The sequence below is a fragment of the Paroedura picta genome, chromosome 5 (assembly GCF_049243985.1).
Source record: "Paroedura picta isolate Pp20150507F chromosome 5, Ppicta_v3.0, whole genome shotgun sequence".
NCBI lineage: Eukaryota > Metazoa > Chordata > Lepidosauria > Squamata > Gekkonidae > Paroedura > Paroedura picta.
In genome coordinates this window covers 17,250,791-17,275,682 of record NC_135373.1, presented here as the reverse complement: position 1 = coordinate 17,275,682, position 24,892 = coordinate 17,250,791, and the positions used below count along the sequence as shown (strand labels likewise).

General features: G+C 52.7%; 1 protein-coding gene across 2 annotated transcripts in view; it reads left to right on the top strand.

The window, feature by feature from the left end:
• ERFL (ETS repressor factor like) overlaps positions 1 to 24,121 on the top strand; it is an 87,241-nt gene extending 63,120 nt beyond the window's left edge. For both annotated transcript variants that reach the window (XM_077336736.1, XM_077336735.1), the window contains exons 3-6: positions 7,054 to 7,288; positions 18,871 to 19,060; positions 20,470 to 20,593; positions 21,859 to 24,121. In XM_077336736.1, the coding sequence (XP_077192851.1) occupies positions 7,054 to 7,288; positions 18,871 to 19,060; positions 20,470 to 20,593; positions 21,859 to 22,490 (1,181 nt within the window). In that variant the 3' untranslated portion in view covers positions 22,491 to 24,121. The remainder of the gene's footprint in view (positions 1 to 7,053; positions 7,289 to 18,870; positions 19,061 to 20,469; positions 20,594 to 21,858) is intronic.
• The last annotated feature ends 771 nt before the right edge of the window (positions 24,122 to 24,892 follow it).

The window sequence follows — 24,892 nt, the reverse complement described above, 5'->3', positions numbered from 1 at the left end:
GGCCAGGCAACCGAGCGTCTGGGCGAGCTTTCATTTCAGAGGGGAGCTGTGTTGACCTGCAGTCAAAGAGCCGGATTCAAGTCCAGCCGCAGCTCAGAGACTAACAAGATATTCAGGTTATAAGCATTTAAGAATCAAAGCTCTGGATCCGAGTTTGGTTGCACCCCGGAGGCATCAAGAGCTCCTGGCCTTTTGAAATGGGGGGGGTTTAATTTGCCAGACAAAACACATGCCTTGGGATTGACAGGGCCGAGATTAAGGGGGGGTAGCCAGGTGAAAAGGTGTGCGCAGGTCACCTCTCGCAGAAGGGGAGATGCGGAGACTCCAAAGAGATGAAAAAATAATGCCCACAATATTCTTTTACGACGGCATCATCAGTGTCATTCAGGGAGCACAAGACGAGTCCCTGCCCCAAAGAGCTTACAGTCAGACATTTGGGTCAGGGAAGATAACGGGGGGAAGGGAAGCTGTCAGTCAATGGGCCAAGGGTGGCCAACCTGTGGCATGCTGGCAGGGGCTCATGGAAACTGTAGTCCATGGACATCTTGAGAGCCGCACTTTGGCTCCACCTGCCACTGGGGAAAACAGGCCAGGGCTTTGGGTTAGGCCGGCTTGGGCCTAGTTAAAGCAGGGGAAGGGAAGGGAAGGAGGAGCTCATGGGAGGACTGTGAAGTGCCAAAAATAGAACCGGGATCAGACAAGGGTCTTACAACTGCTCCAGATATGGCTGCCAACCCCCAGGTGGTGTCTGGAGTTGTCCCACTGTATCAGTTTCCCTGAGGATAATGGGCTGCTTTGGAGGGGGGGACTCCAAGACCATCGAAGCCAGAGGTAGTCAAACTGTGGCTCTCCAGATGTCCATGGACTACAATTCCCATGAGCCCCTGCCAGCATTCGCTGGCAGGGGCTCATGGGAATTGTAGTCCATGGACATCTGGAGGGCCACAGTTTGACTACCCCTGATTGAAGCTGCTGAGATCCCCCTCTTTCCCCATTCCCCTCCCTCCCCCAAAAGCCTTCTCAAAGAAGAAGGGTTCCTTCCTTCCCAGTGGGCCAGTCTAGATGTTCTCAGGGGGTATCTTTTTCAGGAAACCCTTGGCTGAAGGGAGTTTCCCCATAAGGAACCACACCATTGTCCCTTTCCTTACACAACAATTGCTTGCAGCAAGTCTTCTCGAAGTAGATCGGGGTGGTGGATGTTTTCTTCAGTAGAGTTGCCAGCTCTGCATTGGGAAACTCCTGGAGATTTGGGGAGGGGGAGCCTGGGGGGGGTGTGGAAGTGTGGGATCTTGGGAAGGTATAATGCTCAGAACCCACTCTCCAAAGCAGCCATTTTCTTCAGGGGGCCTGATTTTGGTCGTCCGAAAATCAATTGCTATAGTGTAAGATCTCAAGGTGCTCCCTGGAGGTTAGTGACCGTAGTCTTGAGTCTTCCCCCCTCTCCAGACTCCAGACTAGAGGTCGCCTCTCTTAACCACAGCACCAGGCCTTCTCAGAGTTTGTTGGGAAAATCTCTAACTACACCCGGAAATCTCTTTCTAAGCTGTCCTGGTCTTCTTTTCTCTTCAATCTGTTCAACAGCTCATCCCCATATAGTATAAACACGCTTCCTTAAATTATATGCTGGCCTGAATCTGTCTGAGGAGCGCCATTTTATTAATTTATTTTTAAAAACCCTTGATTTGCAGTTCCTTCCGAAGTGGAGTTACACTTTTTCAAACCCATTGAAGTATATGGACTTAGACAGGAGTGATTCTGTTACGGAGGGCACGGTTGGTTTCATTAAATTAGGCACTAAAGTTCTTCATGTTCGTTATCCAGCTCTGTTTCTGTTCCCAGCGGTTTCAGTCACGTTCTCTTCTTTAAGCCCCCTCCCTCTTTATCCAATTGAAAAGCCATTCTCAGGGTTCTACTCTTGGGAGACCTTCCCAATTTCTGCAGACAGTAAACATTTCCCTATAAGAACAAACTTTGTCCAGTAGCACCTCGAAGACCCACCATGGTATAAACCAGGGGTAGTCAAACTGCGGCCCTCCAGATGTCCATGGACTACAATTCCCATGAGCCCCTGCCAGAGAATGCTGGCAGGGGCTCATGGGAATTGTAGTCCATGGACATCTGGAGGGCCACAGTTTGACTACCCTGGTATAAACCTTCGTGTGCATGCAGACTTTCTCAGATACAATGAAATGTGAGTTACCAGTTCATACACAGAGGTAAATTATTTTAAATTAATTAATTAGATTTTATACCACCCCTTTCAGCAATTAACAACTAGAGACAGGGAGCAACCTGACCAGCACTGAACAGTACAATTCATAACAGTTCAGTGAAATTAACGGTGAACAGTTTAAGCAGCAATTCCTAAACTGAATCCATCGATTTACAGCTGCCCACCACTGGATAATCAGCTTCACCCCCCCCCCAATTACATAGCTTAGGAGGATGGGAAGGGGGGCAGTTAGAGGTCCATCTGCCACTCTGGCCTCAACCAAACACCTGGCGGAAGAGCTCCCTCTTGCAGGCCCTGCAGAAATCGAAGCAGTGAATTAATATACAGCATAATGAAAATGCTTCAAAGATTCCAGATTCCAACAGGGATAATACGCTTAGTTAATCCAGTTGCTATTCGTTTGGGTTCAGTTCCAGGGGAAAACATCGCAAAAGCAATTCTTATGTTGTTAGATGTGAAGTCGTGTCCGACCCATTGCGACCCCATTGACAACGATCCTCCAAGCCTTCCTGTCCTCTACCATTCCCCGGAGTCCATTTAAGTTAGCACCTACTGCTTCAGTGACTCCATCCATCCACCACATTCTCTGTCTTCCCCTTCTTCTTTTGCCCTCAACTGCTGATCAGGGCTGATCTCCTCTAGGACTGACCAGTTTGTTCGCCTTGCAGTCCTTGCAGTCCACTCCAGTATCTTTGCCATGAAAACTCAATGGACAGTACCAAAATGCAAAAGCAATGAATACGTCCAAATGGGAGAATGAGGGGCAGATGCCTCTTTCATTGGGGAATGCAGAGAGCAAGTGGTTGAGTCCCTGCCCTTCTGCTCCACGAGTCTCCCCTCAAGCGCCTAGCCCTTCCTACGGCACCCTCCTCATGAAAGTGAGGTGACTGGCTGTGCAACCCCCCCCCCCCCCGTTCCCAGACCAGAGAAAGACATCTCAGTTTACCATCCCAAATCACAAATCAAGGGGGTGGCAGGCTACAGTGGATGATCAAGAGGGTTGTGAGTGACCTGCATAGTGCAGGGGGTTGGACTAGATGATCCAGGAGGTCCCTTCCAACTCTGTGATTCTATGATTCTACATAACATGCTATTCATTCGAATCGGCTATTCAAATCTATTATTCCAAATAAGAGACAGAATAAAAGGAAGAGGACCCAAGGTCGACCCTGCTTAGCTACTGAGACTGGATGAGATCCACATTCCCCCAATCCTTCTGCAGCTGCACTGGCTACCAGCTGACTGCCAGATCAGGCTTCAGGCACAGGCACTCACCTTCAAGGCCTCATGCAGTCCGGGTCCTGCGAACCTCAAGGACCGTCTACTTGTCCACATCCCCCGAGGAGTGGTACGCTCCATCCACTCTAGTAGATTGGTGAGCCTTGGCCCCACAGAAGCCTGCCTGGCCTCCATAAGGGCCAGGGCCTTTTCCACTGTGGCCCCTGCCTGGTGGAATGAGCTCCCTCATGAGAGTTCCATAGGGACTACAAAACAGAGCTTGTTCACCAGGCTTTTGGCTGAAGACCAGCGAAGGAGGGCCTCATGCAGCCTGGATCCACCTCTGTCAGGCAGCTCCACTGCCCCTGAGCTCATGGTCCCCTCTTCCTCCATTGCTACAGTCTAAACTTTTACAAAGCTGACTTGGATGCTGCCCGGCTACAACTTCATTGGGACAGGTTTTTGGATATTGCAAGGGAGCGGAAACTTAAACTTTTGGCTCTTTGTGACGTGATTGGCCTGTTCAGTGGAGAACAAAGGAAATGTCTGCTACCAGGATTAGCTAAACTTATCAGAATAGGCCTTACCGTTTCTTCCTGCACCACAGAATAAAGGCCTTTCTAAGGTCAAGCACAAAGAGCCTCTTGTGGCGCAGGGTGGTAAGGCAGCAGAAATGCTGTCTGAAGCTGTCTGCCCATGAGGCTGGAAGTTCAATCCCAGCCGCCGGTTCAAGGTTGACTCAGCCTTCCATTCTTTTGAGGTCGGTAAAATGAGTACCCAGCTTGCTGGTGGGTAAACGGTAATGACTGGGGAAGGCACTGGCAAACCACCCCATATTGAGTCTGCCATGAAAACGCTGGAGGGCGTCACCTCAAGGGTCAGACATGACCCAGTGCTTGCACAAGGGGTACCTTTACCTTTACTAAGGTCAAGCACAACACAGCCAAGGCTCAATCACACGGCTCTTCTTTGTGGGCCCGAACAAATCTCTCAGGAAATTGATCTTCACGTTACAGCTAATGAGTTCATTCAAAGAATATCAATTAGAACCAACACATTCAGTGTCATTTAAGTACAAGGTTTTTGAATTGTAACATGGCTCTTCCCCATGATGCCACAGGGCCGCTGGCCTCCCCCCACACCCAGAAATGGAAAAGTCTACACTCCTGGTTAAAACCCCACCCCCATAGCCTCCAGGTGCTTTTGAGGAAACATCAGCACCTTGATCTGTCAGGTCTCCTAGTCAAAGATCGCCTCCCTTCTTGGCTGGTTCGACTTAAGGGTCAGTCAGGCTTTCTACTGTTAGGGAATGCGGGATATGCGTAAGCCAAGAGTGCTGCCTGGCATCTGGGGAAGGGTAACACATGCTCCATGCTTCTCCTCTGCAGCATTACAGCCTTGCATGACAGAATGAGAGATGGCAAAGCTGAAACCCCTTCTTAAACGGAGCCAAATCAAAGCCTCTCCCAGTCAGGGAGCCAGCCGTGTGGTTGGGTCTGGACAATCTGGAAAGAAGGATCTGTGCAGTCCTATTGGGTGGCAAGTCTGACGTGTATTGCTACCAACTGGAACCCACCCTGTCAGTTGCATAGTTGTTGAAGCATTCTCTTCTCACTTTTGCACAATCCTATTGGGTGGCAAGTTTGGTGCGTATCTGTTGGTTGGAATCCACCCTGTCAGTTTCAAAGCTGTTCTTCTACCTTTTGCACAGTCTTATTAAGTGACAAGTTTTGTGTGTATCGGCTGGTTGGGATCCTCCCTGACAGTTCTGTAGCTGTTCTTCTCACTCTCATGCAGTCTTATTGAGTGGCTAGTTTGGCATGTGTCTCTGCCATTCTTCTCCTCTTGCTCTTCTCCTCTTCCCCTCCCTCTGAATTCTATCAACTCCAAAACGGAGAATCAGGGCCCAGATGAACTGCCGGATTTGAAGATTTTGACATGCTAAGTCCCATCTGGGGACTTTTGACTGATTCCAAAGGTGCAACCAGCTTTTGGGAACCCTATGAGTGTGGACCGTGAGCTGGAGTTGAGCCTGGCCAGCGTTTGATTCTCTACTCCTCCACATGCAGCCAGTTGGGTGACCTTCAGCTAGTCAAAGTCCTCACTCGCAGAACTGTAGGTGAGACTGACAGAGCCCTGACATTACTGCTCACCTTCTTCTTCTTCTCCTTCTTCTTCTTTCCCCTCCCCCTTGCTTTCCTCTCTGCTTTGGTGAAGGGAGCCACAAAGTCTTGCTTGGCTGCCTGATGTAGGGCTGTAGTCTGCAGGAGCAAGAAGAAGAAGAGTTGGTTCTTATACGCCGCTTTTCTCTCCCCAAAGGAGTCTCAAAGGGGCTTACAATTACCTTCCCTTCCCTTTCCTCTCCCCACAACAGACACCCTGTGAGGGAGGTGAAGCTGAGAGACCACTCATATACTGGAGAAAAAGAAAAGTTTGTTCTTATATGCTGCTTTTCTTTACCCAGAGTCTCAAAGTGGCTTACAATCACCTTCCCTTGTGAGAGAGGTGGGGCTGAGAGAGCCCTGAGATTACGGAAGAAGAGTTGGTTCTTATATGCCACTTTTCTCCACCCGAAGGAGTCTCAAGGGGGCTTACAATTGCTTTCCTTTTCCTCTCCCCACAACAGACACCCTGGGAGGGAGGTGAGGCCAAGAGAGCCCTGAGATTACTGCTAGGTCAGAGCAGCTCTGTCAGTGCTGTGGTGAGCCCAAGGTCACCCAGGTGGCTGCATGTGGGGGAGCAGGGAATCAAACCCAATTCACCGGATTAGAAGGCAGCGCTTCCAACCACTACACCAAGCTGGCTTTCTGAAGATCTCCCAGAATTACATCTCATCTCTAGACAATTTCCCTGGAGAAAAAAGTAACATATCAACCTGTAGCACTCCTTCCCCTGCCCGAACACAACAACTGCCTAGTCTCAGCCCCGAAATCTCCAGCAATTTCCCAACCCAGAGTCTAGAGAGAAAGGATACAGTTCAGTGGAAGAACCTCTGCATTGCACAAAGGAAGGTTCCTGGTTCAACCAGTTAAAAGGACCAGGCAGGAGGGGACATGAATAGACCAGGCTGACCCAGATGGACCAAGGGGTCTGAATCAGTTGAAAACAGCTTCCTGCGTCCATTTGTCAGGGAGGAGTCACAGCTCCCGGGTTCAATCCCTGGCATCTCCAGCTGAAAGGATCAGGCAGGAGGGGATGCAAAACACCTGAGCCTAAGACCCTGGAGAGCCACAAAGTGGGGCTGTAGCCCAGTGGCAGAGCCTCTGCTTGGCATGTGGAAGGTCCCTGGTTCAATCCCCAGCACCTCCAGGTAAGATAAGACCTCAGCCTGAAAAACTCCTGGCAGTTTGAGTAGGCCAGACTAAGGCAGCCTCCTGCTTCTGTGTTCTGGTGAACCCTACTCTGATGGCTGCCCATAACCGGAATCTGTTTCCTTCCCATGCAAGACCAGGCCCTGGCTAAAAGCCTTCCCACTCAAATGCACATGACCAAACTCATGACTTCCCTGAAGAGGAATGAGTACCCTGTAGCATCTAGGGGCTAACGATCCCTCCTGCACGAACCAGACTGGCTTATCCTGTTTCTCTTCTCTGCCTGGGCAGGGTTTGCCTTCCCCGACTGGGCCTACAAACCTGAATCGAGTCCCGGCTCCCGGCAGATCCAGCTGTGGCATTTTATCCTGGAACTTCTGCAGAAAGAGGAATACCAAAACGTCATCGCCTGGCAGGGGGACTATGGGGAATTTGTCATCAAGGATCCAGATGAGGTGGCCCGGCTGTGGGGCATTCGTAAATGCAAGCCCCATATGAACTACGACAAGCTGAGCAGAGCCCTGAGGTAAGAGTCTGGGGGGGATGAAGGAGGACAGGGAGAGGATGGCAGCAGAGACATCTGGACATGTCAGACAATCCACTTGGTGCTGTACTGTAGCACCACCCCGCCTCCTGGCCTTGTGCTGTGTAATTGCAGGCCTGTTGGGGTTGAAAGGAATTAGCGGGCTTTTCCGCATTCCCATTTTACTCTGTTGTTACTGTTTCTTTGGATTTCCCCCCTTCTCTGTACATGCTTGGCTCCCTCCAGTAGGCAGTTTGATATTGCACAGCTTTATTTCCAGCCTATAACCATGCAGGTTTAATGTGCTCCCCCTAGTGGTTGTTTTGACATAGGTAAAGATAAAGATATCCCCTGTGCAAGCACCGAGTCATGTCTGACCCTTGGGGTGACGCCCTCTAGCGTTTTCATGGCAGACTCAATACGGGGTGGTTTGCCAGTGCCTCCCCAGTCATGACCATTTACCCCCCAGCAGCAAGCTGGGTACTCATTTTACCGACCTCGGAAGGATGGAAGGCTGAGATTTGACATAGAACAGCTTTATTTCTACCCTGTTTTCCTTTAAACATCATCTTTAACTGCTCCTCGCGGAGCGGAATAAATAATGCTGTAAGGGCCCCGAGGGTGGGCCCTGTCCGGGATGAGGAAGGCTGCCGATAGGCCCCTTCCCCTGGACTGACAAGCGGAGGGCCCGATTGGGAGGCGCAAAGCGCCTCCCGATTGGCCCCTCCGCTTGTCAGTCCAGCCCCAAACTGCCAATCAGCAGTCGCGGCTGCTGATTGGTTGCTTCCCCAGCCAACAACCAATTGGGAGGCAAGAAGCGCCTCCCGACCCGCCCCACCCCCACCAGGGCTTTCCTTTGCTCCACGGCGGCCATTACTCTGCTGGCTGCCAAGACCAAAGGTAGGCTCGCTGGCCTCCGCTTGGACAACTGCTCCCCAGACCCCGGGGAGCTCGCTGGCCAGATCGCTGAGCTGCCCAGCGCTCTCCCTGGGGCCTGGGGAGCATTTTTCCAAGTCAGGGAGGGACCAAAACGCTCCCCAGTCCCCGGGGAAGGCAATCTGCGGCTCCACGAGCCGCGGATCGCCTTCCCCGGGGCCTGGGGAGCGTTTGGCTACATGGGGGGGGGAGGAAAAATGTTCCCTAGGGCCCGCTGTATTTTTTTACAGCGGGCTTTACTGCTAGTATGAACAATAATTCCATTGATTGATTATCTGGATAACTGATAGGGCTGCCAATCAAGGTGGTGGTTCTATTACAATTGATCTACATGTGACAGAGATCCGTCCCCCTGGAGAAAATGGATGCTTTGGGAGGCGGACTCTGGCATTATACCCCATCCTGTAACTTACAACGTATTATACAGATGGTCCCATTCATTGCATTGGGTTGCCGGCTCTAGATTGGGAACAACCTGGAGATTTTGGGGACATAACCCAGGAATGGCAGGGTTTGGGAAGGAGTATGACTTCAGCAGGGTATAACACCATGGAATCCACCCTCACAAGCAGTCCTTTTCTCAAGGGGAACAGATTCTCTGTTGTCAGGAATGCCATCGTAACAGTGTGAGATCTCCAGGCCCCACCTGGGGGTTGGCAACTCTCCCATTGCTAAAAGAGAAGACCAATATTAATATTTCCATCTTCACCGAACCTGGAATGTCAATGCTGTGTTTTGCTGTAGGAACGTTCTTAGACGCTTCTAGAAAAGCTTTTAAGATCCAGCTCTAAAAGATCTCTGTTGGCTAATTTCATGTGAACATACATGGTTTGCCCTTGACTGCCTCTGCACAGCTACCCTGGACTTCCTTGGAGGTCTCAAGAGGTGTTTGCAGGATCTGTGGACATAGGGGCATTGGGAGGTAATTAATCCATAGGGCTGGAATCCTAGTGTACTGGTTGAAGAGCAGCACTGCTCATCTGGCGAACTGGGTTTTATTCCTCCCCAATCCTCCTCCACAGGCTGGGTGACCTTGGGCCAGTTACAGTTCTCTTAGAGTTGTTCTCACAGGGCAGTTCTCTTAGAGCTCTCTCAGCCTCAACTACCAGCCAGAGTGTCTGCTATAAGGGAAAGGGAACGGTGTTGTAGGGTTGTGCACTTCGGCCACCAAAACAGCCATTCCAGCCGGAAGCTGCACCAGCTTCTTTGGGCTGGAACGGCTGTTTCAGCGGTCAAAGCACACAACCTAATTTGTAAGCCACTTTGACTCCTTCAGGTAGTGAAAAGTGGGGGTATAAAAAACCAGCTTTCCTTCCTTCCTTCCTTCCTTCCTTCCTTCCTTCCTTCCTTCCTTCCTTCCTTCCTTCCTTCCTTCCTCCCTCCCTCCCATCTCACTTACATGTCTTGATTACTCTCAGTCAGTCGTCTCAAACAGATATAAGGGGAAGAATTCAAGTCAGGGAGGACCGGCTGTACCATATTAGAGAAGATGTCCCGTCCCAGGCTGCGTAAACTCTCATGGCTTGAACAAGGAATTTAGCTTCTAAAAAAAGCAAAAGAAAAAAGAGGAGTATTTGCTGGCCTGGAAACCATTCAAAGTTCGGTGACTAAAGTGTTAGAAAGCTCACAGGAAGCCAGGAGACCCAAGGGATTCCTGGAAAAGGCAGTCCTGCCAGGAAAAGTCAGAGGGCCACAGGAAAAGTGGAAGACCCAGCAGGATAGGCGCAGACTCCATCAAGGAAGCCACGAGGGTCCCGTGAACACAAGGACGCTTTGGAGGTCATTCATCCATTCGCTTGACAAAGGTTGGAAGCGACTTGACAGCATTTAACGCTGCCTAACGGAAGTCTCTAGGCAAAACTCATCTCTCTGGTGCCTAAGTGGACTGGTCTACTTTCCCTTGGCCTCCTTACACTGCAGACATTCAAAACAATGTGCTTCGCTGCTGCCACGCTCCCTGAGCCGCAACCGTGGCGTCGATCTGAAAATAGCAGACCTCATAGATCAGGGGTAGTCAAACTGCGGCCCTCCAGATGTCCATGGACTACAATTCCCAGGAGCCCCCTGCCAGCGAACGCTGGCAGGGGGCTCCTGGGGATTGTAGTCCATGGACATCTGGAGGGCCGCAGTTTGACTACCCCTGTCATAGATGGTCTTCGGGAATTGCAGACCGGAGTGTATCTTGGACTGCCTGGTTACATAAATATTTGGGGGAGTTTAGGAGCAGGGGGGGGCTATCCTGCTGCCTATCCTTCGCCCCACCCCCCTCAGACCTCACGAGAGCTCCGCCACCCTTGCCCGCTGTCTCCAGCCGCCAGTCCCCCATAATTGATCGACAGGGATATTTGTTATTGCTTATTAATTAACTGCTCCCTTCTGGCCACTTGAGATTCCGCCTCCCTAATTAATATTTATGAGGAGCTAAGTGCTATTGATGGTGCCTATTAACTCGGCCGGGGATTTCAGCTCCGCGCTGCCCAGTAAATAAATTCTGTAGTTGCCCTACAAGCCCCATGGCTCTCCCCAAGGCTGGATAGGGAGGGCAGGGAGAAGAGTAACAGAGGGGGGAAAGAAGATCGGGGTGCTGGGGGATGTTGCCAAGAAGACACTGAGCTGTGCTTATAGGAGGTACTGCCCTGTAAGGGCAGGTTGGCTCTTAAATCACTAAATGGAAGGTATGTAGCTCAATGGCAGAGCATCAGCTTGCTATGGAGAAGGCCCCAGGTTCGATCCCCGGCATCTCCATGGAAATGGATTAGAGACAGAGCCCCTGCTTGGCATGCAGGACGTCCCAGGTTCAATCTTCAGCTTCTCCAGTGAAAAGGATCAAAGACAGAGCCACTGCTTAGAATCCAGAAGAGCCCAGGTTTGATCCTCAGCTTCTCCAGTGAAGAGGATCAGAGATGGAGCCCCTGCTTGGCATGCAGAATATCCTGGGTTCAATCCTGGGCCTCTCCAGTTAAAAGGACCAGGCTGCAGTTAACATGTAACGCCAGCTGGGACCCTGGAGCGTGGCTGCCAGTCTGAGCAGACAATGCTGATCTTGACAGAGCAACGGGTGCAGCATAAGGCCGCTTCTGGTGTTGATGTGAGCAGCAGATCCAGCAGGAGACCCCTCAGAGCTTCCCATCAGTTGGGAAGACCCTGTGGAGTTTGTGTTGCAAGCATTTGGTGGGAACCACAGGAGAGCAAGGTTGGAAGAAATCAGTCAGTTTGGCAAACCGATGCAGAGAGATTTGGCCTTTCCAAACGGATTTGCTTTCACTCCCTTACCACTACCCCCCCCCCCAGTTTTCTCCACCCCACATCTTTCTCCTCAACCCCACCAATGCCCTTCCCCAGAATATTTTAAATATCAGCAGCATGAGGGTGGGTGAGCTGGGTAAATCAGGAAAGAGGGGGGCCACCAAAGCTGCTTTGGGGAGACAGGCAGGGCCGAAAATACAGGGATACATTTATATATTTTTGCAACGGTGTCTGCTGTTCAGGAGGAGCACAGAGTTCTGGGAGATTTTTGGTTTCTTTTAGAAAGGCCGTTTTTGGCAGGGGCAACGTCTGTGCGAATGAACCCCCCTGCAAAGCTTGATGGAAACTCCACTGAGGAGTAAACACATTGAGTGAAAATACTCGCCTGTCTCAGATACGACGAAATCGAGGCTTTCTGCTTCCCCCATCGCTACCTGGAGTTCTTAATCATGTTATTTTTCTAGCCCATTTTTCAGCCGGACCTCTCATCCTCACCTGCCGATTACAACTGAGCCGTTCCACACATGAAAGCCATGATTGACATTGTGTTTCTTTATCTATTAGAAATGGGCCCAGACATAAAAACACACCTGGGCCCAGGCCTTCAGCAGCAGCGTCTAATTACTTCAACTTGATTTTAATTCTCCAAACTGGTATTCTTTTTTTTGAAAACAAAAAAGACATTTTATTTTTCACCAGACAGAACAACCCGGTTCCATTGCACTTGCAAAAGAGACAGTCACCTCACCCCCAGAGAACTAGCCTCCCCCAAAGGACCCTGGAGTGCAGCAAAGAGGGGCCTGTGCAGCACCTCGAACCCGATCCCCTTGAGGGGGCCAGGCCAGGTGATTGCTGCAGTTGTTTAAATTGGGCGTTTCACTCTGGCAGCGAGCAAAACCAGAACACCTTGAGAACCTCATGGGGACGCCTTCCTGTTCATTCTGGATGCAGTAGTTAGACCAGGGGTGGGCAAACTGTGGCCCTCCAGATGTCCGTGGACTACAATTCCCATGAGCCCCTGCCAGCATTTGCTGGCAGGGGCTCATGGGAATTGTAGTCCACGGACATCTGGAGGGCCACAGTTTGCCCACCCCTGAGTTAGACAGTCAAAGGCACTGGGCTAGCTCAGAAATAATAAATAAAAAGTGTTTGGGGGGAGGGATGTCTAGCCAGAGGTAAGCGAAGGCTCTCGAGAACTGAAGGCCACTGAGCATCCAGGAGCAAAACGGCCACCATGAGAAACTGATCTTCTTCATTACTCTTTCCATCGGTCCAAAGTTCTCAGGATGGAGCAGGGTAGAAATTCAAAACCAAAAGCTTTGTGGGGTATTGCGACACAGGATCAGCTCCAGCGCTGTAACGTCTAAGGTTGCCACCCTCCAGCTGGGGCCTCAAGATCTCCAGGACATAGAGATTAGTTAGATCAGGCAGGGTCCGTTCCCCAGGTGATAAAAATCAATTCCCCTGGAAAAAATGGCTTCTTAGGAGGGTGGACCCCACAGCCTTTTCCTCTGCTGAGGTCCCTCTGTTCCCCAGGATCTCCAGGAGTTTCCCTACTGAGGATCACTACGCAGAGGTAGGCAATGGCAAACCACCTTCTGCCTTGGAAAACGTTATGGATTCGCCGTAAATAAGCTGTGACTTGATGGGGAGGGGAGAGGTTTTCTGCAGTGTCTTGAAGAGTCCACAAACTTTTCATGCTGCTCCCTGTTTGAGTCACGGCAACAAGCAATATTTCTTTTTGTTCTCCCATCCATTATTAAACCAAACTATCTAAAGATAAAGGTGAAGGTATCCCCTGTGCAAGCACCGAGTCATGTCTGACCCTTGGGGTGACGCCCTCCAGCGTTTTCATGGCAGACTCAATACGGGGTGGTTTGCCAGTGCCTTCCCCAGTCATGACCGTTTACCCCCCAGCAAGCTGGGTACTCATTTTACCGACCTCGGAAGGATGGAAGGCTGAGTCAACCTTGAGCCGGCTGCTGGGATCGAACTCCCAGCCTCATGGGCAGAGCTTCAGACTGCATGTCAGCTGCCTTACCACTCTGCGCCACAAGAGGCTACATCCAAACCATCTAGAACAGTGATCCCCAACCCCCGGTCCGGAGACCGGGACCAGTCTGGATCAGTTGGTACCGGGCCGTGGCTCCTCCTCGTCCTCCTCCCTGGCTGCCCTGTCACTCTGCCACCAGCTCACCTTTGGTGCTCTCCAGCGGCCGCCATGGCTGGGGCTCCCTCTCAGCATGGCACTGTGCAGCTGCTGCTGGCAGCGCCCACAGTGGGAAGCCAGGGGCACCGGCATAAAAGCAAGTGGAGCAGGGGCTCAGGCGGCGGCAACGTCCCTCGGCAAAACACTACCCCCCCCGGGTCTCAGTAAAATTGTCAAACGTTGACCGGTCCCCAGTGATAAAAAGGTTGGGAACCACTGATCTAGAAGGTACCATTCGGAATGTGGTACTGGCAGAAATCAGTTTTGTGTGGATCTGGGGTGTGTGTGTGTGTGGGGGGGGGGGATACAAGTTTCTAGCCCTGGGCAGAGATCAACACAGAACAGAAAGAGAGGCTTGCCCCTGGATATATCTCAGAAATTTTGGGTGTGTCTGGGGGGGGCTTTCAAGAATCTGGGGGTAGAGCTTTAGGGCTATTCCAGAGGTTACTCTTGTTAACAGAAACAGGGAAAATTAGGGGAAAGAATAAAACACGGGCTAATTTGTTTCATTTGTACCATTTCATTGGACTCAGAATTGGGCTTTATGCAGAATTTCTATTTTGGGCTAGGGACTTCATCGGCAAAGGTCTTCTTAGCAGGGGTCACTTCTATGTCCCCCTGTCCTAACCCTCCTTGGGGAGGTAGATTCAGGGGGGTGGCCATGTCGCTCTGTAGGTGCAGAACCGTTGGAGTCCCACAGAGTTTCATTCAAGGGATAAAATTTTGTGTGCAAGCACAGTTTGTCAGATATAGTGAAACAGAATCTCCTCAAGCATTACCTATAGCAGGTGTAGTCAAACTGTGGCCCTCCAGATGTCCATGGGAACTGTAGTCCACGGACATCCGGAGAGTCCCTTTTGGCCACCCCTGCTATAGGGAAAGAGAAAATGCATGGGTTAATTACCAGGAAGTGATTACGGCCTGTATCCAATCTCAGCTATTATGCACCTTGACTGTAGCCAGCTGATCCTGACCATTAAGCCCCCCACCCTGGGTGACCTTGGCCTAGTCACAGCGTTGATAGAGCTGATCTCACAGCTTTGCCAGAGCTCTCTCAGCCCCACCTCCCTCACAGGGCGTCTGTTGTGGGAAGAGGAAGGGAAGGCGACTGGAAGCCGCTTAGAAACTCCCTTGGGCAATGAAAAGTGCAGTATAGAAACCAACTCTTCTTCTAATTGTTTGTTCATGATTTTATGATTTGGTGTGATTCCACTGGCCCTGATCTGGATAGCCCAGGCTAGGCTGATCTTGTCAGATCTCACAAGCTAACCAGAGCTAGCGCTTGGATCGGAGATTGTAAAATATGTGGGTTCAATAACCACAAGAAACTGGAATCATTGCAGCTCTCTTTAATTGTGAACCATATGTAAATAAATGAACATACATGATACAAGCAGGACCAAGACTTCGCTCTGATAAGCCGCCCTAAGATCCCAAGATATATATTCACAGTGAGAGCCACTCCTGGGAGGGATGGCACGGGTGGACTCAGGCTTCCACCTCCTGACCGATGCCTTCATTGGCACGATTCCCGGGTGGCCCTCTTGCAGCACTTGCAGAATTGGCCGGCGACGTTTGAGTGGAACCACCACTCGGTGACCCCACAGTAGGCGGCCCTTGTGAGCTGAGAGCTCTGTCCATTGGGCTGCGAAAGAAGTAAAATCTGAGTCTTGCTTACCGCTTGGCCATCCCCTCCACATGCAGCTGAGGACACGGGAGAGGAGACGGTCCTTCATGGCATGTGCGGCAATGTTTGTGGAGCGAAGGCTGTGGCAGTGAGTCTATCGGAAGGATGCTTGCGGAAGGAGCAGGATCTTCTCTAAGGTTGGGCAGTGGAAAGCAGCTGAGGGCATCAGCGTGTCCGATGGGCTTCCCTGGGTGGTGCTTCAAAGACAATAGGCATTTCCCAGTGGGAGGACACCTGTTTAATGAGCTTGTCCAGTTCCACATCAGTCTACGGCTTGAGTGCGAAGGGTACGCACCTTGCCTTGAGCCGAATTAGAGCGACTTGTGGGTCAAGGGCAAGGGAGACCAGCGGGCGGGTGCAGTGCCCCAGGGACCAATCAAAGACTGCTGGAAATTCCTTACAGACATCTGACAGGGCAGTGGTCTGTTGCCTGTTGACGTCCGTGATCAGGACTCCCAGGGGCTTCAGCCACTCAAGGCTGAGGAGGCTGGTGTGTTTCCCTTGACCACGACTAGCCACAGGCATCTGGAGAAGGTCTTGAAAGACACGTGAAAGTCTCCAATGCCCAGTACTGGGATCTCCGTGCCCAGATAGTCCTTTACCTCAATCAGCAGGGGGTGTAGAGGCAGATGGCCATTCGGGCAGATGCACCGGAGCATGGTGCTTGAAATCATTGAGTGTGTTGATCCTGTGTCAAGCTCCATCTCGCATGGGCATTCCTCGATTATGACCTCCATCTTGATCTTTAGCTCCACGCGGAGAGCCAGCATGGTGGAGTGTGGCGATGGTTGTTGTTGGCTGTGGGGCCATCATCAATGCTGGACAGGACTATACTGTGTACCCTTGCTGGAACAGTGTTTTCCCCTCCTTCCTCCCATAGTCCAAGGCAGAGGAACTGAGGCTGCCTGAGGGGCCAAGACACCCAGTAGCCCCCACTAAGCAGCACACCTTCTGATGTGCCCTTTCTTCCCACACGTCTGGAGCTTGCATGAGTGGTGCACATGTGGGCCTCTGCAGCTGGTGAAGGCACGTGGAGCAGATTGACAGTGTCAAGAGGCCTGGACTTGGTCATTGTCCTTGCTGGTCTCCGGGGAAGAGACGGCCTTATAATTGACTACTGTTGCTCGTGGACGGTGCTGAGCATGAGGGCTGTGGCCATGCATCTCCCTCATGGCTCAGGCTTCAGCAGACAGGGCTTCCTTGAGGACGGTTTTGAAGTTGGGGTCTCCCTTGGCGAGGAGGTGGCGCTGCGTGTGCTCACCTCGGAGGCTGCAGAGCAGGCAGCCCCGCAGCCTTTCCTCGGCATTGTTGAAATTACAGAACCACGTGGCACTCCTCAGGGCAGCCACAAACTCGGCTACGGTCTCACCTTCCCTCTCGACATTCTTGTAGAAGACGTGGTGGCTGGTGACAATGCTGGACTTCAGACTCAGGCAGTCATCTAGCTGGGCGATCAGGTCAGTGAACGTGATGGTCTTGAAGCTGGTGGGCGCAGTCAGGTCCCGGGCAACCTCGAACGTGGCTAACTCACAAATACTCAGGAATGTGTTGCACTGGCCTTCTTGTTCCGTGATGTTGTTGGCCAGGAAATGGAACTTCAACATCTGAATGAATTTGGCCAGCTGGCTCAAGTCCAAATGCTCCAGGCGACCCTGAGTGGCCATGTTGGTTCCTGCTTGACTGAGTCTGCTCTCTGGCAGCTCGTTCAGCCAGTCATAGAATCATGGAAACGGAGAGTTGGAAGGGACCTCATGGGTCATCTAGTCCAACCCCCTGCACTATGCAGGACACTCGCAACCTGTCAGACGGTCTCATCCCCGGGCACCAAGTGCGAGGTCGTTCAGCTGGCGAAGAGTCCCCCCTGGGAAGGTAGGGGTCTGGACCACCATAATTTAGCAGCTTTATCCTTCCTCGGGCAGCAGTGGCGGATTGTCCTTCCTCGGATATCGGGGCTCCTCCTCTGCAATGATTCCAGCCACAGATTGCTTACTAGAGTGGCTTGCTAGTGTCGCAATCCGACCTTCGTCGCCAGTGTAAAATAGGTGGGTCCAGGAACGACAGAACACTGGAACCGTTGCAGCTCTCTTTAATTGTGGACGTACACGGTACAAGCAGCACCAAGACTTCACTCTGCTAACCCTCCCCCCTATGATCCCAACATATATATAGAGTGAGAATAACGAGGCTGGCCAGGACAACAAGCCATTGGCTCATACCCCTTGATTACTTTAATGCAGGGGTAGTCAAACTGCGGCCCTCCAGATGTCCATGGACTACAATTCCCAGGAGCCCCTGCCAGCGAATGCTGGCAGGGGCTCATGGGAATTGTAGTCCATGGACATCTGGAGGGCCGCAGTTTGACTACCCCTGCTTTAAACTGATTGGCTATTGCAGTGGTTGCAACAGTTGGAGTCCAGGTCTACTTGATCCTACTGCAGGCCTTTTGTTCGGTCCCCTGTACACAACAGAGACCACCCAGGAAATCCAGGGTTGCTATGCAGAGGCAGGCAATGGCGAACGACCTCTGCTTGTCTTTGTCCAGCCTTGGATGTCCCAGATTAGTCCAGTCTCGTCAACTCTTGGAAGCTAAGCAGGGTCGGTCCTGGTTAGCTGTTGGATGGGAGGCCACCAAGAAAGTGCAGGGTTGCTACGCAGAGGCAGCCAACTGCAACGCCAAACCACCTCCGCTTGTCTCTTGCGCTGACCTGAGTGGCCCAGGGCGGTCTGGTCTCATCCGATCGCAGAAGTTAAGCAGGGCCAGCTCGGATTAGCACTCGGACAGGAGGTCACCACCAGGTTGCTATGCAGAGGCAGGCAAACCTGGCAAACCTGACTGTACATCTCGCCTTGAAAGCCCCACACATCAGATGTGACTTGACAGCAACAAGGATTTTTTAAGGCCCCCCTCAAGTGGGTTCTCCGCAGAGGTGGCAGGTCCCCTTTCTTAACCCAACCATCGACCGGCTGTCCGAGGGAGGGGCAGAGTCCGCAGGTGCCAGGGTTGAAGTAGCTGACAGCAAGAGAGCCCAGTGGTCTGAACTGGAATTATTTTATTCATTTGTTTTATTTATCTTTCCCATTTATTTATCTTTGCCACTCTTCCCCTGAGCGCGCAGGGCGGTTCACAACAACTCATAAATCTAACAGGAGACTCTAAAACAGGGATAGTCAAACTGCGGCCCTCCAGATGTCCATGGACCACAATTCCCAGAAGCCCCTGCCAGCATTCGCTGGCAGGGGCTTCTGGGAATTGTGGTCCATGGACATCTGGAGGGCCGCAGTTTGACTACCCCTGCTCTAAAAAATAGCACAAACAATCCCAATGTGGTTGATTTATAATTGACACCCCAGCCATCCTTCGTAATCGCCAGGCCAGGATGGTGGCTGTTGTTTCTCGGCTGCAGCAGCCTGCTCTACCGTAACGTTGGGCACGTCCTGTCCGGTGTGGGGAGCTGCTCTCTCCGGGCCCACGCTCATCTCCCCCTCCCCTCTTTTGCTGTCGTCCAGATACTACTACAACAAGCGGATCCTCCACAAGACCAAGGGCAAGCGCTTCACCTACAAGTTCAACTTCAGTAAGGTCGTCTTGGTGAACTACCCCCTCCTGGACATGGCGGCCAACTCGCCCTTCCTGCTGGCCCAGAACCCCTTCAACGGGGGCAGCCACGGACCCGACTGTGCCCCACTCACCCCAGAGGTATGTCCCAAAGAGGGCAGGGTCCCGATTTGCAGGGGGGTTGGAAGTGCATGCCTGGGGGTCCTCCTCTCCTCCTCCGTCTCCTCCCAGCCCTCCTCCCTGTGACTCTGTGCCCAGGGACATGTCCCCCATCCCTTGATGATCCCTCTCACCCCTGGTCCGGGGCTGGGTTAAAGTGTCTCTTCTTCACACGACAGGCCCCGGAGGGTGGGGGGTGTCACTGTGTGGGTCAGCAGAACCAAGTCAGAGTCCAGTGGCCACTTTAAGACCAGTGAGATACTCCTCCATGGATCAGCTTCTCTGTGCATGCAGACTTCTTCAGAGAGCTTATGCCAACCGGGTGGGGCCTAGGGTTGCCAGCTCTGGGTTGGGACATACCTGGAGACTTTGGGGGTGGAGCCGGGAGTGGGCAGGATTTGGGGCAGAGCGAGACCTCAGTGGGGTCCCCCCTCCAAAGCAGCCATTTCCTCCAGGGGAACTGATCTGTCACCTGAAGATGAGCTATAATTTCAGGGGGTCCCCAGGTCTCACCTGTGGACTGGCATCTGTAGCTGATCTTAAAAGTACCACCAGACTCAAACAAGGACAGACGTTGTAGCATGAAGTCATATATTCTGGGGAGTCCCTTTTAAAAGAACAAACTGCCATAAAGCATGCGCAGAGTGCCTTTTGCACTATACCGGATCTGCGGTGCACCTCCAAGTGTTCCAGTCCTGCTCTGATGCCCAAAGGGCTGGGTTCAAATCCTGACATAGCTACAAAGCTCCCTAGGAGGCCTGGGGACAACCCCTCTCTCGCATCCTAAGCCTACTTGTGGTAGTGTTGTCAGGAAGGGAACCAGCCCTGAGCTGAGGACTAGAGTTCCTCTGCTGTAAGGGGCCTCCAGCTTTTTGAGCTTGCGGGCATCTTTGGAATTTCAATACTGTGTGGAGGGCGCAGCCACAAAATGTCTGCCTCAGATCCCTGCGCTGTGGTGACAGTGGCTGCCAAAGCAACGTTTTCAAAATTCTGCACTGCCAATGAACTCTCCAGTGGCCAATCAGAAGCTTTACTGAGCAGAAGCCCCAGCTGGGCCTGCCCACTTGCTAAAAACAAGAGGTTTGGGCCTATACCATGGCAGCTGGCAGGGGCTCATGGGAACTGTAGTCCATGGACATTTGGAAAATCATCATTTGGCTACCCCTGGTGTGTACTACAGCACCCACTGACACCCCTGGTCTGCTGTATATTTTTGTTTCATAATAATGAGATAATTCAGGAACTTAAATTTGTTTCGAGGCATGGCGGCTCACGTTGCAAGCAGATTTCATTCCCCTCCGCCTTCCCCTTTTGCAGGGGCCGCCCGCCGACCAGTGGGATAGTTGGTCTGCGTACCCCTTTCATCCTCCTCTTTCTCCCCCCACCCTCAGACCCTGCAAAGCCTCTTTTCCAGCCCCCGCCTGGGGGACCCCGCCACCCGCGCCCCACTCTTTGAGCGACAGTCAGAGACAGAGAAGCTGCGCCTGGATGCTGCCTTCCCTTTCCTGGGATCTGGTGAGAACAAGTTTTCCTTCCTTCCCCCTCCAGCCATGCTGGGAGTCAGTGGTTAACAGAGGTGGACTCTAATCTGGAGAACCAGTTCAATTCCCCATTCCTTCACATGCAGCCAGCTGGGTGACCTTGGGTCACTCCCAGTTCTCTCAGAGCTCTCTCAGCCCCACCTAGCTCACAGGGTGTCTGTTGTCGGAGGAGGAAGGGAAGGAGATTCCCTTCCTCGAGACTCCTTTGAGTAGTAAAAAGACCCACTTCTACTAGGAAGGTCTTGGTCAAAGCCGGGAATTTTCCCTAGTTGCTGCCTGTCATTAGCCCCCCCCCCCCCGTGTTTTTTGTGCTCCCCTTCTACATTGCAGCCTTAAGAACATCAGAGAAGCCGTGTGGGATCAAGCCAACGGTCCATCCAGCCCGATAGCCTGTGTCACACGTTGGTGGGTCCGTCAGGAGGTCCACCAGCAGGACCAGGACTCCAAAAGCCCTCCCGCTGTTGCCCCCCCCCCAAGCCCCAAGAGTACAGGGCACCCATGCCCCGGACAGAGTGCTCCGTGTGACTTAGAGCCACGGATGGACCTCTGCTCCAAAAGCTTCTGCAGTCCCCTTTTGAGGCTGTCTGTGCTTATAGCTGCCACCAGCTCCTGCAGCAGGGAGTTCCACATGTGAAGGCCTTCCTTTTATCTATTCTAAGCTTACTGATCAGCATCTGCTGATTGCCCAGGCCAGGCCTTTCACAGGTCCCCTGTCCTGTTCTGTTAGTTTGACTGGCATCCTTCTGGGGACAGAAATACTACTGGGAGACCTTCTGGGCCCACGGGGTAGAAATCCACTCCCTCCCCTCACATCTGGGGACCCTGCAAGGAGAAGTGCAAGCGCACGGGTTGTTGATCAACTGATGGGTTCTCACATGTGCTGAGTGATCTGGGTTCAAATCCCTGCTTCTGCTTGCCGAAGCTCAACTGGTGAGCTTGGTCCCGTCCAAAGCTCTCCGGCTGCAGTGAGGAAACGGAGTGGAGACCAATGTCCTAAAGCCACTGGGGGGAGTCCCAACTGGGGGGAGGAAAGCAGATTCGAATGCACTAGGGTGAGCGAACTGTGGCCCTCCAGATGTCCATGGACAACAATTCCCATCAGCCCCTGCCTGCATTCGCTTGCAGGGGCTGATGGGAATTGTAGTCCATGGACATCTGGAGGGCCATGGTTTGTCCACCCCCTGCTACGTGTTTAAAAGATGACCGTCCCCTTTTCTCATCTTGTTCTTCTTCTTCCAGGCGTCTCCGGCTACACGAAGCCGCCCGGCCTGCTGCCTCCCTACGGCAGGAACGCCGCCGCCTTCCCCGACTACCCCTGGAACTTCAACCCCTACCTGTCCAGCGCCTTCTCCCTGAACAGCGCCAAGCTCCCGGCCTCCCTCTACCCGCCCCACTTCTACCCGAGCCCCCTGTCCGGCTCGCTGGCCCAGCTGCCCACCCCGCTCTCCCTCCTGCCGGGAGATGGCACCGAGCGGGCGGCGGCGGCGGCCGGGGGCGCCGGGACCGTGCCCCGCCTCTCCCTGGCCCTGCCCGCCCAGGCCTCGGCGCTGCCCCTGCGCGGAGGAGGCGGAGGCGGAGGCGGGGACGGCGGGCCCGGGGCGGCCGGGCGGGAGAAGGAGGCGCTGGGCGGGCGGGCGCAGAGCCCCACGGGCGGCCGGGGCCCCAAGGAGGACGCCGCCTCCGACTCCGAGCTGGAGATCACCGACCTGAGCGAGTGCAGCTCCGAGAACGAGGCCTGCGACTTCAGCCCCGACGCCCTCGACGCCCTCGAGCCCGCCGCGCCCGCCTACAAGCGGCCCGAGCCCAAGCGGACGCCGGGCGCCGCCGGCCTGGCTCCCCCCAAGGAGGGGAAGGGGCTGCTGAGCAGCTGAGCCCACCCCTCCGCACAGACACACACACACACACTCCGGAGCCAAAGCGAAAGGGGATCTAGCGCCCCCCGGAGCCGCCCCTGTGGATGTCTCTATTTTTCTAGGAAGATTTTATTCCTTCCATAGGCTGTGTCGAACGCCCCCTCCCCTCCCCGGGCTGGGATGCCCCACCATCTCCAGAACCCGAAGCCCCCCCCCCCAACACCACTTCCTCCCCTCACACCCAATGCACTTTCGATCCGCTTGAGCCGCCGGGGTCATTGTGCGAGTTGAAAGCCGAGAGACCGCGCATTATTCAGGGCGTGCGGAAAAGCCCGGCATGTCTCCCTGCTGCCTGTATCCAAAGAATCACGGTGCTTTGGCGCAAGAAAGCGTGGGAGGCCCACAGCAGGCAAGGAGATGCGGCCAAGAAGCTCGGTCGAAAGGAGGGGAGTCAGTTTTACTCTGCCTGCTGAGCACGAACACTTAAACTGTCCACGAGGAGGGAAAAAACCCTTTTCCCTGCCTGTTAAATCCCAGGCCTTAGGGAATTTGGGGGGCAAGTTTACTTTTTTACATTCACCTTTCTAATCCTCTTGGCTGCCCCAAGACTTCTTGGTACATGATGGGGGATTCCCAAGGGACTTTCTTCAAAAACAAATCCCACCATTCTCATGGGCAGTACAATTCAGCACCAGCTTTGTGCAAGAGAATCGGCCAGTGGGTGGTGCTGCACAGGCTCAGTGCAGTCTACCTTTCTGCTGTTTCACATACAGACACACACACACACACTGCCAACTAACTTTTATATGGCACTTCCCTTGCCACAGGGTTAAGACCACCTGGAGTTGTACAATTATTCCTCAGGTTGCCAACCTCCAGGTGGCAGCTGGAGACCCCACCCACCCCAGATTACAACCCATCTTCAGACAATGGAGAATCAGTTTGCCTGGAGTAAATGACCACTTTGGAAGATGGACTCTTGGGCATTATGACCTACCAAAGTCCCTCCCCTCCCCAAATTCTGCCTCCACAGGCTCCACCCCCAAAAAACTCCAGGTATTCCCCAAGTTGGAGCTGGTAAACATCACCTGTTCCACATATGGCCAACCTGTGCACCACATTTTGTGGTCCATGGCTGTTTCAAGTCTGAATGCAGCAAGTCAGCACATTTATGTTCATCCAGGACCTGCAAACGGCTCCATACTTCACCGATACTCCGGAGACAACTCCTCCCGACCCCCAATTCAGCCTCACGGCCATGCTTTTAATGCTGACCAGATTCCAAAACTATGAAGAGCTGCCCCACCCCCAAAAATCCAGTCCTAGAGGTCATCCCTTCATCAAAGTGACCCGATCCCAGGAAAGATGGACTCAAGTGAACCTCCCCCCCCAACCTGTCAAAGTGCAATATTGTCTTGTCATGCTCTGGTGTGACCCTCTTATGTACAAAACACCCCCTCCCTACTCCACAACAAAGGTTTCGCCCTCTCCCTGTGCTTGGTGTCTTTGTGTTTTAAAGAAAACAACAAAAAAATTGTATTTGTGTGGTTGAGATGAAGAAACTGTTTGCCAATTGCCCCCACACACCCTTTTTCTTTTGTAAATACTGTATTAATGTATGGAGTGTAAAGAACAAGGACAACGGGAGGTGGGGGGGGGGAGAGGGAGATGGAAAAAATTTAAAACTGGCCGGCTATGGTCCGGCCAGCTTCTAAAGCAATAAACTCTCTATTCGGCTTTTTGTGGCTCTTCTGTGGGCAGGGAGGGGGAAACAGGCTGAACAGAAATCTCACCTAGAAAAAAGAAGGGGGAAGGACTGAGAGAAATTACAGGGACTGCATAGGTAGCCCAATCTCCTCAGATCATGGAAGCTAAGCAAGTTCAGCCCTGGTTGATATTTAGATGTGAGACCACAGAAGAAATCCAGGGTTGCCACGCAAAGGCAGGCCAGAACATGCCTCCTCAAGGTATCTTGCCTTGAAAACCATACAGGGTGGCCATGAGTTAGCGTTGACTCCATGGCCAAAAACTCAATTTTGTCAGATGCAAAAGATCACAAAGATCCAGTGACCCTTCTAGCAAGGCCAGAAGGCAAGAAAGACCCAACCAAGAATCTCCCCTCTCCTTCCCATTGGATGGATCTTCATTCTCTGCTGGATTCCCAAACCTTCCTTTAGAAAAGAAATGGTTACACCGGGAAAGGCCAAACTGCGACTCTCCTGATGTCCATGGACTACAACTCCCAGGGGCCCCTGCCAATGGCAGGGGCCCCTGGGAATTGTAGTCCATGGACATCTGGAGAGCCACAGTTTAGCCACCCCTGGGTTATGCCCCTCTGGGGGAACTGGGGAGGTAGGATGATAATAATTTTGTCCTCGTTCCTACTAGGGACATTAATATGGCAGGAATAATCCATTTTA